Source organism: Apiospora aurea (assembly GCF_038362705.1).
Source record: "Apiospora aurea strain CBS 24483 chromosome Unknown utg000006l_segment0_segment0, whole genome shotgun sequence".
Lineage (NCBI taxonomy): Eukaryota > Fungi > Ascomycota > Sordariomycetes > Amphisphaeriales > Apiosporaceae > Apiospora > Apiospora aurea.
Genome location: NW_027117393.1, coordinates 2,257,339 through 2,272,023, shown reverse-complemented (window position 1 = coordinate 2,272,023; position 14,685 = coordinate 2,257,339). Strand labels below are relative to the sequence as shown.

At 53.6% G+C, this 14,685-nt stretch overlaps 4 protein-coding genes across 4 annotated transcripts; 2 read left to right on the top strand and 2 right to left on the bottom strand.

The window, feature by feature from the left end:
- Nucleotides 1-395: 395 nt before the first annotated feature.
- PG986_009280 (uncharacterized protein) lies at nucleotides 396-5,273 on the top strand (the record flags this gene model as incomplete). Its single annotated transcript, XM_066845502.1, has 3 exons — nucleotides 396-1,855; nucleotides 2,780-3,158; nucleotides 3,330-5,273. The coding sequence occupies 3 exons, from the start codon at nucleotides 396-398 to the stop codon at nucleotides 5,271-5,273; spliced, it is 3,783 nt and encodes a 1,260-aa protein (XP_066697900.1).
- A 1,574-nt stretch (nucleotides 5,274-6,847) lies between these two features.
- Nucleotides 6,848-8,083, bottom strand: PG986_009279 (uncharacterized protein; the record flags this gene model as incomplete). Its single annotated transcript, XM_066845501.1, has 4 exons — nucleotides 6,848-7,288; nucleotides 7,373-7,615; nucleotides 7,684-7,950; nucleotides 8,042-8,083. The coding sequence occupies 4 exons, from the start codon at nucleotides 8,081-8,083 to the stop codon at nucleotides 6,848-6,850; spliced, it is 993 nt and encodes a 330-aa protein (XP_066697899.1).
- A 1,542-nt stretch (nucleotides 8,084-9,625) lies between these two features.
- PG986_009278 (uncharacterized protein) lies at nucleotides 9,626-10,816 on the top strand (the record flags this gene model as incomplete). Its single annotated transcript, XM_066845500.1, has 1 exon — nucleotides 9,626-10,816. The coding sequence occupies one exon, from the start codon at nucleotides 9,626-9,628 to the stop codon at nucleotides 10,814-10,816; it is 1,191 nt and encodes a 396-aa protein (XP_066697898.1).
- A 1,147-nt stretch (nucleotides 10,817-11,963) lies between these two features.
- On the bottom strand, nucleotides 11,964-13,774 carry PG986_009277 (uncharacterized protein; the record flags this gene model as incomplete). Its single annotated transcript, XM_066845499.1, has 5 exons — nucleotides 11,964-12,547; nucleotides 12,602-12,842; nucleotides 12,912-13,152; nucleotides 13,220-13,402; nucleotides 13,464-13,774. 5 exons carry the CDS (start codon nucleotides 13,772-13,774, stop codon nucleotides 11,964-11,966), a joined length of 1,560 nt encoding a protein of 519 aa, XP_066697897.1.
- Nucleotides 13,775-14,685: the final 911 nt, after the last annotated feature.

Below are 14,685 nucleotides of genomic sequence, written 5' to 3'. Positions count from 1 at the left end.
ATTGCCCCGGCCACCCACACTCACCCAGTTCCTGCAATCCCTACTCATGGTTGGTGTGCCGTTGTCAGAAGAGAGTCGAGAAAGCCGTGGGTGGCATACCGCACTATCGATCGTTCGTGGGCTAGACCGCATGGCATTTGGTTTGGCCATGCGTTGGACGGGCATTGCAACAGCGGTGCATACATACCTGCCATTCCCGTCCATCCAGGCAGGTAGTCCATATCCCGCATGAGTCGAACTCTTACGGACAGCTCTCCCCTCTTTGAACCTATAGGCACGATCGCGAAAGCGAAAACCACCCGATCGCATTGTCATGAGATGGCCGTGTTCGGAACCGCATCATGATATGCGATAATTCTATGACAGAGATAAGCGAATAGTGCTTGATTTCCGCCATGCATCGCGCAGCGACGCAGCACAACCGAGGCCGCAGTGGCAGCTTTGCGCCGCTGGCCCAGGACGAGCCTGATCTTGAACATGGAAATGGTCATGAGACTGAGGTCGAGGCAGATGAAGAAGTCCACTCGGGCCGGCATAGGCTATCGGGAAGGGCCCGATTCCAGCAACAGGTCCAAGCAGTAATTCGGCAATCCTCACTGACTCACGAAGACCAACTTTACGAGCCCGTTCAACCCCATCACGAATACTCGACGCCCCTTGCCTCACCCCGTCTTGTCCATGGATCGTATGGTTCGCCGCCGGAGGAGTTTCAGGAAATCGACATCGCTGAGCTGGCAGCCACTCATATCGAATACTACGGACCAAGGGCGCCGTCCAGTCTTAGCAAGGAGAGCGATGTGCTTACCGAGTCTACGTTTGTGGACGACAAGGACAAGTTCTTCTGCTGCGCCTACGAGACGCCAATCGTCGGTGTTGATGAGAAGAGCGATCCTCAGGTAACCAACAGGCCTGCGCAAGGCTTCGCTGATTACAGGCCATTCGTTCTAAAGAGCCATTTCTCATTGCTTCTCTTGTTGATGCTGGGGGCCCTACTTGGCCTAACAGTCTATTCCACACATGTTCTTCCCACCGAGAACCAGCTGTTAGTCCCCCCCAATCCTTCAAACAGCCGGAACGGCAGTATGGCAGGTCTGAGGTTGCGAGGTATGGTCCCCGTCCGGGTATTTGGCCGCGCCTCCGTCGCTGTGAAGCTCGGCCGCGCTGGACAAGATGGCAACGCCACGCAACCTGAAGAACAGCCGCAGGAGCCCACCACGCCGACCCTGGTTCCTACTCAGCCGGTCGGCGGCACATCTGCTCAGACCCATCCATCCCCTGGGGAAGGCCACACAACTACTGATGATTCCCCAGGGAAGCTGCCGCCGCCTTCTCCAACATCCCCAGAGATCCAGACATCGCCCACGGATAGAGACGGTGGAGGAGGAGTGCCGACACCCCCGTTCTCGTCTACTACAGGCGAGCCGCCCAAAGACAACCCCCCTAAACCAACAACTGCAGAAGCGACGTCACCTACGGCCAAGCCAACGACTACGGAGGCGACTTCACCCACGGAAGCTCCGTCACCTACGGAAACGCCGTCAATTACCGAGACGCCGTCGACTACAGAAAAGCCAACAACTATAGAGATGACATCACCCACGGAAGTGACATCACCTACGGATAACCCGGGAACTACTGAAGTGAAACCACCTACAGACGAAACAACGACTGCGAAATTGACATCACCTATGACAGAACCTTCACCTACAGGAGTACCATCACCTACGGAGACGACGCCGCCGCCGCCGCCGCCGCCTCCTACAGGAGCGCCAGGTGGCCAGAAATCTGGGACTGTGTGTACCGACACCTTCGTATTGACAATTACCAAGACCACGACGCTCTCAGAAACTACAGTGTACGCTCGTGATCTTTCTGGCCCAGATGAAGGCTCTGATGTGCATGGACCCGAACCCCCTGGTCTGGGTGACATTTTCGGTCGTGGGCTTGGAGGGCGAGGACAAGGGCTTGCTGTTCCTGTGACGACTCTCTTACCGCGACAAGTTCCGGACTGTACCTCCACCGTCACAACCACTATAACCACGGAAATTACTGTGATAGCACAGAAAACGGTGACTACAACTCGCCCACCGACCAATACCGGCGGTGGGACGCCCAAGGAAACGGATAACGCGGGCTCTCCAGTCACAACCCCAATCCAGTTTCCAGGTCATCATTTCCCAGACCCCAATGGCGGTAACGGAAGTCCCAAAACCCCGGATAATCCAGATCCTACAAATAAAACTCCAGGCCCAACTACAGTTTTCACTACCGGTGATGGTCATCCCAAGAGCCCAGGCACTGGAGGTCAAGTTCCTACAACAAACTCCGGAGCCGGCGATGGTCAACCTAAGGATACGGATCGAACAACCCCCCCAGTTCAAATTACAAACGTAACTCCAGATCATCCAGGCCATCAGCAACCTTCCAAACAGCCTACTCCCGGCAATGATGAAACGAAGAAACCGGATCACCCAGGCTCCCCAATTCAAACCCCAGCTCCAAATCCAGACCACCCAGACCCCGGGACGAAGACGGCCGATCAACCTCCACCGAAGGCTACTCTGGGCGAAGATCCTCCTGATGCTCTTCCAGACCCCCCAGTTCAGACCCCAAAGCCAACGCCTAATACTGATCCTCCTATTCAAACCCCATCTCCTAAACCGAATCCTCCAGCCCAAACTCCAACCCCTGATCTAGGCACTCCAGCTCAACCCCCGACCCCTAATCCGGATACTCCGGCCGAAACTCCGGCCGCTAAGCCGGACGTACCACCAGCCAGTAGTACGTCTCCCATCGACCGACCGTCGCCGAGTCCGAGTGCCACGCCTGCTGCCAGCCAAGCACTTCCAGTCGGCAACGCATCACCTTTGCAGAAGCAACCGACGCCTCTGGCAACCTCCGATCCCGATGAGGTGCCGCCGCTTGTTCTTGGAGTCGTTTCAACACCCCTGCCGGCCACCAACACTCCGCCGCTGTCCCCGCAGCAGCAAAAGCCTGAGAGCGCACCACCAAGACCACGACCGCATGATCCCGAGAATGCACCAAAACCACAAGAGACGACAACAGAGAATGAACCACTGCGGCCGTTCAACACACCATCGCCGCAGGTTAAAAAGCCGCAAAATACACCACTTCCACCACATACTATCACGGTAGTAGTGAGTACGGAAGTAGACCAGCATTCCACAATGACGAGTACCTCGACCGAAACCACGACGGTAAGCTGTGCTCATTGTTAGCTCTCTTCGCTGTTACTTACTGTTTAATAGAACCCTATAGGTGCGGTCTTCACGCAAGAGAGCATCACAACATTGGACGTGGTGATGAAGGTGGTGTCCCAATCCACGATTATCTACACCGATTGGACAGAAACCGACGATTTCATGACCTGGTTAGCCACAACCCTGACAGACGCAGCAGGCAACCCCACCGCGACAAAGAGTAGCCTCGTGAACATGGCGCCTTTCCTGACCACCTATACCGATGCCGAGGGAAGGCCGACCCGTACCGGGACTGCGTGGCACCAGAACCAGTGGAGAGTCACCACCAAGACGAACGGGCACGGAGGCTACACTACCGAAACATACGCCACAAAACTGACTACATCAACATTATCAGATGCCTGGGGCCGTGCCACCAGCACAAGCACCGGGATAGTTACTGAAACGTTGGCAGTCACGACGCTGTATGGTTCCAATGGCGTCCCCACCATGACCAAGACCATGTGGGAGCCCGTAACATCCACAAGCACGGCGATAATCACATCTACGTTGGCAAGCAACTCTTCCCGTGATAGTTTCGCCTCGGCAAACATATCGGGCTTGAACGTGTCCTCTAAAGACTATTTTGTCGGCCTCGTATTGCCCCCGTTTCTAGCCGTCGCAATTTCGATCCCAGTGCGTATGCTTGACCAGACCGCCAAGCTATATCAGCCCTTCCACGCGTTGACGAAAAAGTACGGCGCCGAAACCGTCGACTCGCTCTGCTTGCAGTCAAGCAGTGTGCTGGGTTTCGTGACGGGCGTGCAGTCGCTGATGAGACACCACATACTGCTCTCGGTGACAGGCCTGCTACTTCTGATCAACGCAGTGCTTATACCCCTCAGCGCCGAAGCCTTTCGCATATCGGTTCGAGGGCCGGACTGCTCGTCACGGGGGGCGGCCTCGCCCGGCTGTGATGTGACGCTACAGGCCTTCCCGACCCTGGTGAGTATCGCCACCGCGCTGCTCAGCGCCATGATGCTCCTAGCCATAATCGCAGCCATCACGCTGCGGAAGTGGAAGACGGGTGTTTGGAAGAACCCCTGGAGTATGGAGGTGATGGGGCTTCTTGCCACGAACGGCGAGTTTCGTGCTCTGATGAAGAGACTCAAGCCGAAGAACAGCGGCGTGATCACGAACAAGGACGCCATCAAGGCCTTTGGCCAGCGGAGATTCGGCCTCAAGGAATGGTACGACACCTACGGTTGGGAATATGGCGTCCTCATCAAGAACGACGCGGGCAACCTATTGAAGGGCAATAAGAAGCACGTCGGCTTCAGCAATGGAAATATGGCGAATCGGAGCAAAGCCATGCCCTTTTACGTCTTGAGCCTCTGGGGCAGGCTGCTGGCTCTTCTGCTGCTGGTCGCTCTGCTCGTAGTCTCGCTCGTATATATCAGCACGGGCGCCGAGTCGAAGTTTGCTCATTTTATGGATGGGGATTCGTTTGGAGTTCGGTTCTTGTTTTGCGGCGTTGGGGTGGTTGTTTCCCTATTCTGGGCCACTTTCTTCAATGGTAAGCTCAACCGTACATGGATTCGCCTGCCTGGTGTCATGTCCTTTACTAACTGTGGCCACTTAGCTGTCGCGTTCCTCAGTCCGTACCGGCTATATCGTAAGCATTACGACGGCATCGCTGCAGTGTTGACCCCGCCCACCAATGCGTATTCTGGACTGTGGGAAGTGTGCCAATGGCGACGTCCCGACGGCTACCTGGGTCTCGTGGCTTTCACAGCGATCCTGTCTGACGTGCTGCCGGTCTTGTTAGCCAATGTCCCCTCGAAGGCCCTGCAGGCGTCGGCGACGCACCTCGTTTGCACCTGGATCGCTGCGGCCATCTTGTCTCAGATGCTAGTTGTGATTACCTGGTCCTTCTTGGTGGATTGGCCTCCTATGTCAATGGATCCCAGTACCGTCGCTGGGGCCATGTATTTTGCGCTGGACCCGGGGACGTTCATGGGCGGTTATTCGACAAGGTCGAGCACCCCGGGCGGGAGGTCCAGTCAGGTATAGAAGTGGAGTGGGCATGATATATATAAATACACGAGCAATGTCAGTTTAGTAGTGAATACAGCTTCCACGACATCCACACTTTAGAAATTACAGTGGGCTCACAAGAGAGTGTATTTTGCTAAACTCCTAAGGACTGGTAGATTGACAAGTCATCACATCCCAGCTCCCAGACTTCATGTAATAGAACAATCTTCCTGCAACTAGCTCATGTTAGACGGCTTTGTAAGATAACGACTCAATTCCTTCTGGATACGTCTCATGGTTGAATATTCGGTCCCTCGCCCACACCCTCATTGTGAGTACACAGTGGATAGCCTCGCCTATACTCCGATATAAAATCGGTCAACCATCGGAAGGCTTCGCCAACTTTGTGGTCTGTACCTCTCTTGCTACTTGCAAACCATCGACAACGTGTTCATCCAGGTATTCAGTGTAGACTCGCTTTCTTCTCACGTCCTTCGGCTTAGGACTAGGCTGCCCTGGACTTGGTCGCTCGTGTGGGACAGGCACAGTATTGGCTTGGCCCGATGCAATCGGGTCGGTGCTTTCCTGGCGAGTACCTTGTCTACAGTAGCCCAGTTTCAACTCGTTAGCAGAACGATACTGGGGCTCGAGAAGAAAGCAAGTACTTACGACGACGGGGCAAGGAGACTTTCAGGCTCACCACTCCGCTTGTCTGGAGAGTCCGTCCGTCTCCTTCATGGTAAGTGAACGTTTGGCTTCCGAAGCCGAGGAGGTGAGGACCTGGCCGTTCTGCTTCTTTGCGGCAGCAGCGGCAATCTTTCCAGCTTCAATCTCTCGCGTCATCTCCTCATAATCTGCCGTGATTTCTCTATGCTCGTTTAGTACTCTTCTCGGTTTCGTCAAACACGCAGGCAGATGCGAGAAGGCGAATCCTACTCACTTCATCAGCCGATCTAATCCTTCAGGATCTGTAGCTCTCGTATGCTCTAACTGTTCGCTCAGCGACATGCGCTTGAGGGGCAAGCTTGGAAGAGGCAGGTCCGTGGTGTGCTTGGAGGATACGTCTTTCTCTCTCAGATACTTTGGTTATTGGTATGATGTGATGTAGCAAGAAACCGAGATTGGGTAAAGAAAGAAAATGGAGGGTTGAGTTTCTACCTTAAAAGCGAACCTGCCGCATTATGTAGGTAAATAGGCAAGTGAGCTCCCGCTCTTACCGTTACGCCAAAAGACCAAGTCTTGGCCAGGCCGTTCCTTCCCTATTTGATATCTGCGAAGTGGACTTGCATCTCATCAGGACAGGAGCACTTTCCAATTTCCAGCATGGAAAACACAACGCCGTTCTTGATTCCACTTGCAGCCAGTTTCCACGAAGCCGTTTTCTTCCCAGCTGGGCATCACTCCCATGAATAGCCGTGTAGATGCTGGGATACATACCTTACATACATACATTATGTCTTCTTCGGGACTTTCGTGAAAAGGTGGGCGGTCCGTTACATGTATATTCCTCTACAGATACTGACGATCCAGGTCAATGTTGACCAGTTCCTCCTCTTAGTTATATCGTAACAGAGTTTGATTGGTATGACCCCCTTCTATAGTCCCCTTACTCAGCTACTTCCACTGCCTGGGCCATACCTGATACCGGCCTCGGCGTTGTTGATGGCGACTCGGGTCCACTCGTCCAGGTCCTCCCGGGGCAGCCCCAGAGCATCATTGTCGAGCCCACGCCGAGCCTCGAAGTTGCCCGAGCCGTCCGGGTAGAAGACGCGCGCGTAGAGGGACTTGATGTACCCTGTGCGTTCGCCCGCCCGCATCGTCTTCATGCCGTCCTGGTACCGCTCGGCCACGTCCTCGTGCCGGAGCGTCCACTCGTCTGCTTTGGTGCCCGTCACCCGCAGCACCGACTCGAACATGTCCCTTTGGCTGACCAGGAAGGAAGATACGTAGACGAACTTGTTCCTGTATCCATCCAGAGAGGGTGCCCCGTCCGCGGTTTGGATGGGCAGGGATAGGAGATTGGCTACAGCACGACCATTTTGCGGCATGGTCTTTTTAATACTGATTATTATCCCGACTTCCAACAAAAAAAATCACGGGAAAGAAGGTGATGAAGATGCTGTGCTGTGACTCACTATGGTGTTGATCTTCTGTGTCCCCTCGTCATAAAAGGTGAAGGTGCGCCCGGCCCAGTCCAGCCCATAGCACAGCTGGCTGAAGCCTAGGCTGAACTCGTACCAGAAGCTCGTGATGACGGCCATCCATACGCTGACGCCGAGTTCCTGGATGCGCCGGCGGATTTCGCGCTCGCCGCTGAAGAGGACGTCGTTGGCGAGGTTCTCGTCGGCCATGTCAACCGTCCACTCGTTGGGGAGAATCTGGAATACATTAGGCTATTAAGCACCATCTTCGAGCAGTTAAAGGGGGAGAAGTGACGATTACGCACATAAGGGACACCGGCCTCTGCCGCCGCTTCCACCAACCTCAGCTGTGTCGCCTGCTGGTCCAGCCCCGTGCTCGGAAGGGTAATGATCAGGGCCTCCTGTCCGCGCAGTGCGTCTACGAGAGTCGAGGGGTTCTCATAGTCTACCACGGCCACCGTCACGCCGGCGGGCATGACATTGGTACTCCCCTTGCGCGTGATGGCCGTCACTTCGTGCTTGCCTTTCTGGAGTAGAGCATCGACTATGTATTTTCCGATGGTGCCAGTGGCCTACCCGAGGTGGTCAGTTCTTATTTGAATGTTTATGACGTTTGTAGCGAAGAAGGAAGGGGTAAGGGGCAAAGAGGGGTTGCAAGCTTACACCAACAATGGCGACTTTCTTAATGTAGGTTAAACCCGACATTCTTATCTGCAACAGATGTTGAGTTAATACGTTTTTCTTGTTGAACTGGTGATATGCTTCCAGTATCTAAATAGAATCGGTTCGGATGACTTTGCTGTTTAAGGGGTTGGGCTTTCCTATGATCAGACCTTGGGTGCAAGGTTACTATTGTTTGTACAAGATCCATGATACTGCTTCTGCGGATTCCTCTTCGGCCCGACACTCTATATCCTCATCCGCTTCGCACGTCCAGCATAGATGGCGGATTTACCACCCTACTACAATTGATACCCCGAGAGTGACGTTGATGCTGCGCGGTAGCGGCATTGCCAGGAGTTAAGTGACTTTGCGGCGATAAAAAACTACCTGATCAGGCTAGTTTGGGTAGGCCCAGCTTGCGATTTCCGGTCCCGACCCCTTAAAGCCGTGTGTTTCTAGCAGGCGCGTCAGAGGCGAGGCATTACCTACTAGTAGGTACTTACATGTCTACTCACCGAAATCATTTCGGAGAATCGCGCTCAGAAAGTATTAGTTCAGGCCAAGCATCATCCAACCTGAACAAATCAATATCATCATTGCACCAGATGGCTCCCATCAGAGGAGGCTCCAAGGGCTTTCGGGGATATCGAAACAATATCAATTGCAACTTCCCAGAACGTCGACGTCGAGGCTAGTCCAGTACCAAAGAAACGGCAGATGCGCATTTCTACGCAAACACAGCAGCTTGTGCGGTGCCTGGGAGTGTAGTCCCAGGCTACCTTGTGCAGGCGTCGTGATGCTCGCGCTCCACGCGTGCAGCCTCGTCAATGCCAGATATGCTCTGACATACCTGCACCTGGCAAGTCGAGCTTTCGGCGACGCGATTCTTATTGGGGATTCCAGAATATGAGATGGTGTTGCCGGCAGCAGCGCGCTCTATCGCTTGTACCGTCCATTCGACGCTGCTGGATCTCCGCAGAACGTACCTGATATTATGCCGAACTATATGTCTATTAGAAGCAGCGAATCGTCTTAGTTGTGTCATCTGGTATGCCTTGCGCTGGCGAACTCATCGGCTCAGGTAAGCTAGCCTCGGCCAGGGCTTGGATATCGCTGGCATCAATTGATTCCAGGACCTCCGTGGCCATGGCGTCTGAAAATCGAATGGGATGGTTGACCGTAGATAGTTCGACGGGTGAATCGAGTGACTTGGGTTCTTCTCTTTTGATGCGTGCTCCTTCTGGGACATAACCCTCGGCTACGATCCTTTCCCATGATTATGCTGACTCTCTTTCTTTATCACACTCATTAAGCATATATTCAATCAATTCTCCTGCGATGTTTGGTTTCGTGACTACCTCACTACCTACTCTTTCATCGCAAGAATTGTTTCCTCATACGCCCTTCTTCGATTGATTCCCACCACCCAAGGTGCCTTATTGCTTACCTCTCACCCAGACTCAAGTTGGGCAATAGTACCTGTTCTTCACATTTCATCTATTTCTCGCTTCTCACAGCTCGTCTCCGCCACTTCGTCATTTCTGCAGACTTGAGGGTGACAAAGTAAGCAGCCTCTCGCCACTTATGCAAACAGGACTGGACCAGGGCGAGAAGATCGAAGAGAGGAAAACACAAGGTTACTGGGGCCTTCAGTTTCTGCAAGCGCTTCTGCAAGCGCTTCTACCAAGATCCTTCAACTCATCCAATACGACAGCTCCCAGCTCCGGAGCCAGACAAGATTCCATGGCGCCCGCCGCCCGAGATGACCTGAAGGCGAACGCCGAATCAGACTTGATGAAGGCGACAATAAGAAGGGAGATCGAGCAGATTATCGACGAGATGAAGCAATGCCCAGTAACTGCTACGGAAATGGTATTGAACCAGGCCAGAACAATGTTGGAAGTTCAGCTCCAAGACCCAGCTCTGGAGAGTCTGTTTTCCGGCCCTGTGCGCGAGCTATTCTGCCTGAAGAAGTTGCGGCAAGCACTCGGGGACACAAAGCCAGTCTACAGCAAAGATATGGGGCATAATGAATGGATCACGGTGTTCGTAATGAAGAACAACATTTCGGTCGGAGGCTTACTTGCAGCCAAGCGCATCAACGTCAAAAATCAGCACAGATTACCCCGTGTCATGGCTGATTCGCTCAACAGTAGGCACCAATTCGACATGGTAACCTGGCTCGGCAATCCCGAAGAGTTTCCTGCTGAGCTGTCCGGTTGGATTGGTAATGGGGGAGGAAAGGCACAGCCATCACGTGTTACGGTCGAGGATACCCATGAATGTCTCGGGGACCAAATGTTCATGGAAGAGCTTCGTCAGCCGCTTGAGCAAGGCTACGAGTTCCTAAAGTGGCTATACAACTATGATGAGTTCGAGCCGTTTCGGACGGAAGTGAAGAGGTACCAGGACGCCAAAGGCGCGCCACTCAATAATTCGCGGCGTCCTCAAGAACCCGTCAGAGCCCTACCGAAGAACGACAAAGACGATTCTGCGAGCAAGCGCCGGCGTTTCTTTAAACGCGCCTCTGAGCTCGTCGACGGCGCTTTTGCGGACGAAAATCTCTCGGACCCTGTGGCCATACCCAGCCAGGACGATTACCTCCACGTCGTTTTGAAGCGCGGCATCTCGATTGGGTTGGCCCAGAGCATGGAGGCGGTCGGAGAGGATCGGATTGTACGGGCATACCAAGAATCCGGTCCCCTTCAGCAGAGAGTGCTCCAGTACATCAAAGGGCTATATCCCAAAGGCAAGAGCGAAGGTGGCCAGAGTTGAATACTTGGCCTATGAAACCTCGCCGACACTTGATTGCATCTACATACTACCTCTTGCTTTATCTCGGTAGGTTTCTGCCGCCCAAGCACTCGGCTCCCCACTGCCACGGCAGATCTATGATCTATGCAGCATAGATCTTGATGCAAAAACGGGCGTTGAGAATGAGGTCGCATGGGACACAGCACCAGTTCCGACGGAACACGGGGGTGGCATTCAACAAGTGTACTATTGAACCATCATGGTAAAAACCCATGATCCTGAAGCCAGAACGAGGTCAATGATGACCAGCTGATTCATCTAGCTACATGAATAACAATGCAATGGATTTGATTAGATACTGCCTGCCTCTCCTGACCGACCCTTGTCATCTCAGGAAGTTCTTTTCAACCACTCCTATTTTCGCCTAAAGTATGAACCTGAACCACGTATTCGAGTAAGATATGTAACTTACTCACTACTACCAGATGCTATTAGCAGACAGGATGTGAGAGCCGTGAGTGCGTGTAGGCTGTGACACTGAAACAATTAGGCATGTGCGCATAGGGGTGCCATGAAGAAGTTACTACCAGACCGGTATCCAGCTTGCGGAGAAGTACACTTGGAAAGAATACTTCTATTAACGTAGCCACTTCTCCTCTGGCATGCTAGCCACGGGCCAAAGTTGTGAGATACTCAAAGCTCGGCGACGGTCTCGGATACAACGGCGGCCGCATAGACCTACCAAGTAATGATCCAGGTCTTCAAAAGAGAGAAAAGAGCCCATCTACTAGAAGAAGCTGGCAAGCGCTGTTGTCAAAACAGGAGAAGAAGAATAAAAAAAATACAGACATCCTTCAGAGGACATATATACAACCACCAGAAACACCAAAAAAGATCGCGAAGCGCGTCAGTGTCTCTCTCTGGCGGGGAATTGAACCTTCAAAGGAGGACCAACAGAAAGCTGCGACTGTAAATAGCTCTCATTTCTCTATAGTATTAATCTTGCCTCTCTGCCACTTTCTCAAGGACATCAGTTTTGTTCGTGTCGTTGTCTCGAAGACATCAAATCAGATCAACGCTTTCTTTCGATGCCGTCGAGAGAACTGTCGCACGCTTAAAGGTTGGTACAAATTCTCCCCAGGTAACTCGTCTCAGAAAACGGGCTGTTTTAAGCCCATATTCCCAAAACGCCCATAGCCGCCATACCCGCGACGAGTCCCACCAAGCCGCATGCCGTCCGCAAGGCGCCGGCATTGAAGAGCTCGCCGCCTGCCATCATCCAGTCATGCGCCCACATCCCGACGATTCCGACCCAGAGCAGAATGCCGGCCGATAGGGCGTCGAGGGAACCGATGACCTTGAGGGTGTGGGGATCCTGGCCGTTAAAGCTCTGCAGGACGGCGATGCCAATGGCCATGCCGATTGGTGTCGTAATGCCAAAGACGGCGGCCATCGACATCTTCTTCCACATCCACAGGCTGACGCGCCTCGACGACGAAGACGTAATCGGGGCAGAGGAGGAGCCATGGCTGCCGCCGTCGTTGGAACCACCGGCTATCGTCTTAGCCTCGGCCGACGGGGGCTCGACGGACGGGAGTTGTGACGCGTTTGTTGCTGAGGGCGGTTCATGCTGCTGGACCGCCGCGATGCGGACACCCAGCGCAAAGCCTTCAAACATCTGGTGGAAGAGGATCACGACGAAGAGGGTGATGAAAAAGGAGTCGCCCGCCACGACAAGGGTGAGACCGACCACTACAAGGTTCTTGTTAGCACGTACTTTGGCAAGGACCCTACAGGATATCTTACATATCGAATGGAATATTATGCCAGCCTCGAGGATCAAGACATTAATGAGCCCATTGTTGGATGTCGCACTGGCCGCCGTCTGGTTGAGTTCTTTTCGCTTGTTGGCCAGGCGGTGGCAGCCGTAGTCCACGAAGAAAGAAATGACAAGCCCGGCCATCACAATGGCAGCCGTCGTGCCTTCGAATTTGATTTGGTCTTTAAGACATTCGTGGTTGAACATGAGGAAAGAGTGTGTGAAGAGCTATCATGTAGGCAAGGAACTTGTCAGTACAGCATCGCTCATGTCCAGCAAATGGGTGATCTCACGGACATGGATAAATGCAGTAGATATAATGATTCCTGTGCCGAACTGTTTGAAGAACACGTTGATTATGCCGAGCTTTTTCGGAAGGACAGGGGTAAGGACGATGGGCAAGGCGGCGCCTAGAAAACTGGTGACGAGAATCGCGAACAAGAGTCCTATCCGGATTGATACGTTATAATCTCGGTCTCGTCGTCCACATGATGATGTTGCCGCTGACGCCTCCGATTGACCGGCACTTACACAATGCCTGGAAGGTATTCCCCGTTAATGGCCTGATGCTGAAAGTTGGAGAAATATAGCAGGAGGAAACATACTCAACGCCGGCGTGAAAATGGCAGTTAGCCCCGCCCCGAGAGGAGGCATCGCCTTCCCCGTGACCGTGGTCGTGGTCGTGGCTGTCGCCGTGGCCGTGATCACCTTCTGGTTTTCCTTCGGACTCATGTGCGCTACCCTCGGCAGCGACCTCGACATCATTTCCATCAGGACCAACGCAGAACCTTGTTGTCTCGTAGTCAGTCACCTACTCAGTAGCCGGTAGGGGTCTGGGGGCCTGCTCACATGTCCGATCCGTGGTTGTGGCAGTCCGTATAAGCAGGCGGCGGGGGCGTTGTTGCTGTGGCCTGCTCGAGGACCTGATATTCAGATGTGCCAAACATGCAAAACACGGTGGCGCCGTGGTTGTGGCAGTCTGATATGGCCGTGACCTTCGGGGCGGCGGTGGTTGTCGGTGCGGGAGGCGCCGTCGTCGTCGCCTGCTGCTGCCGGCGAGCATTTGGTGCCATATGGTGTGCTGACGCCTCCCCCAGCAACAGGAGCGACGCGAGGAGGGCTCGCGTCCATCCGCCAGAGTTGCGCATACTCGATACCATGTTGAATACCGATGTGGGAGTCGTTGCACTTGATGTTTCCCTAGTAGCCGTTGGACAGTCCGTCGTCTGCAAGTCCCCAAAACCAGCAATCGCCTTACACCTCTGTTATATACTGTTAGTCCGTTGTTCGCAGGCCCCATGTTCGTCCATGCTGGCGTCTCTTGGCATTTACGGAGCTGCACTCTTGGCGCATCATGGGAGAATCCCCTCAGTGTGGAACCGGGAGGCACTTACATTGGCTGTTGTCCTCGAGTTGAGAACCTTGATAGCCATGCGGCTCCTTGGCGAGGTGGAGGAGGGACTTGCACATAGAAATGACCGTGTAAGCTGTGTTTTTCGTCAAAACTGCGCAGCGTGCTGCTATGGGACAATGTGATGTGTATGGCAGGCTCCCACTCGATGCGGTGTTTTGAGGACGACGGCCATCTTGCATTCAGGCAAACCCGAATCCAGGCGAGAGAAAGTGCGGTCAACCCGTCACGCCTGGAAGTCGAGACCGTCGTAGCAGGACAAGCCTTTCTGATGAGCAGAATTTCCAAGCCATGTTGAAATTTTCGCTGGGCTGTTGGTCGTCCCTGCGCCTCCGGCTTGGCAATTGCTTGGTAGCCATCAAGGTGTCTGTCTACGCACCCGAAAGAGCAGTCGTTGTGGCACGCCATCAATGGGAAAGATCAGTTGGTATTCGAATTGAGCAAAGAGGTGGATGTTGGTGGCAGCTGCCTCCGCTCAGCGAGAAGATAAAGAAGAAAAAAGTCAGTGAACCGAATCTCGATGGGGAAGCACAACACCGTCCACAACGTGCCGTTCGTTCAGGGGGGGCTTGGTCGAGAAAGAGTACTCTTCTTCGTGGCACACCAATTGATTGATGAGTAAAGTAGGTAGGTCGCAATTGAATCACGTAATGCATTTAC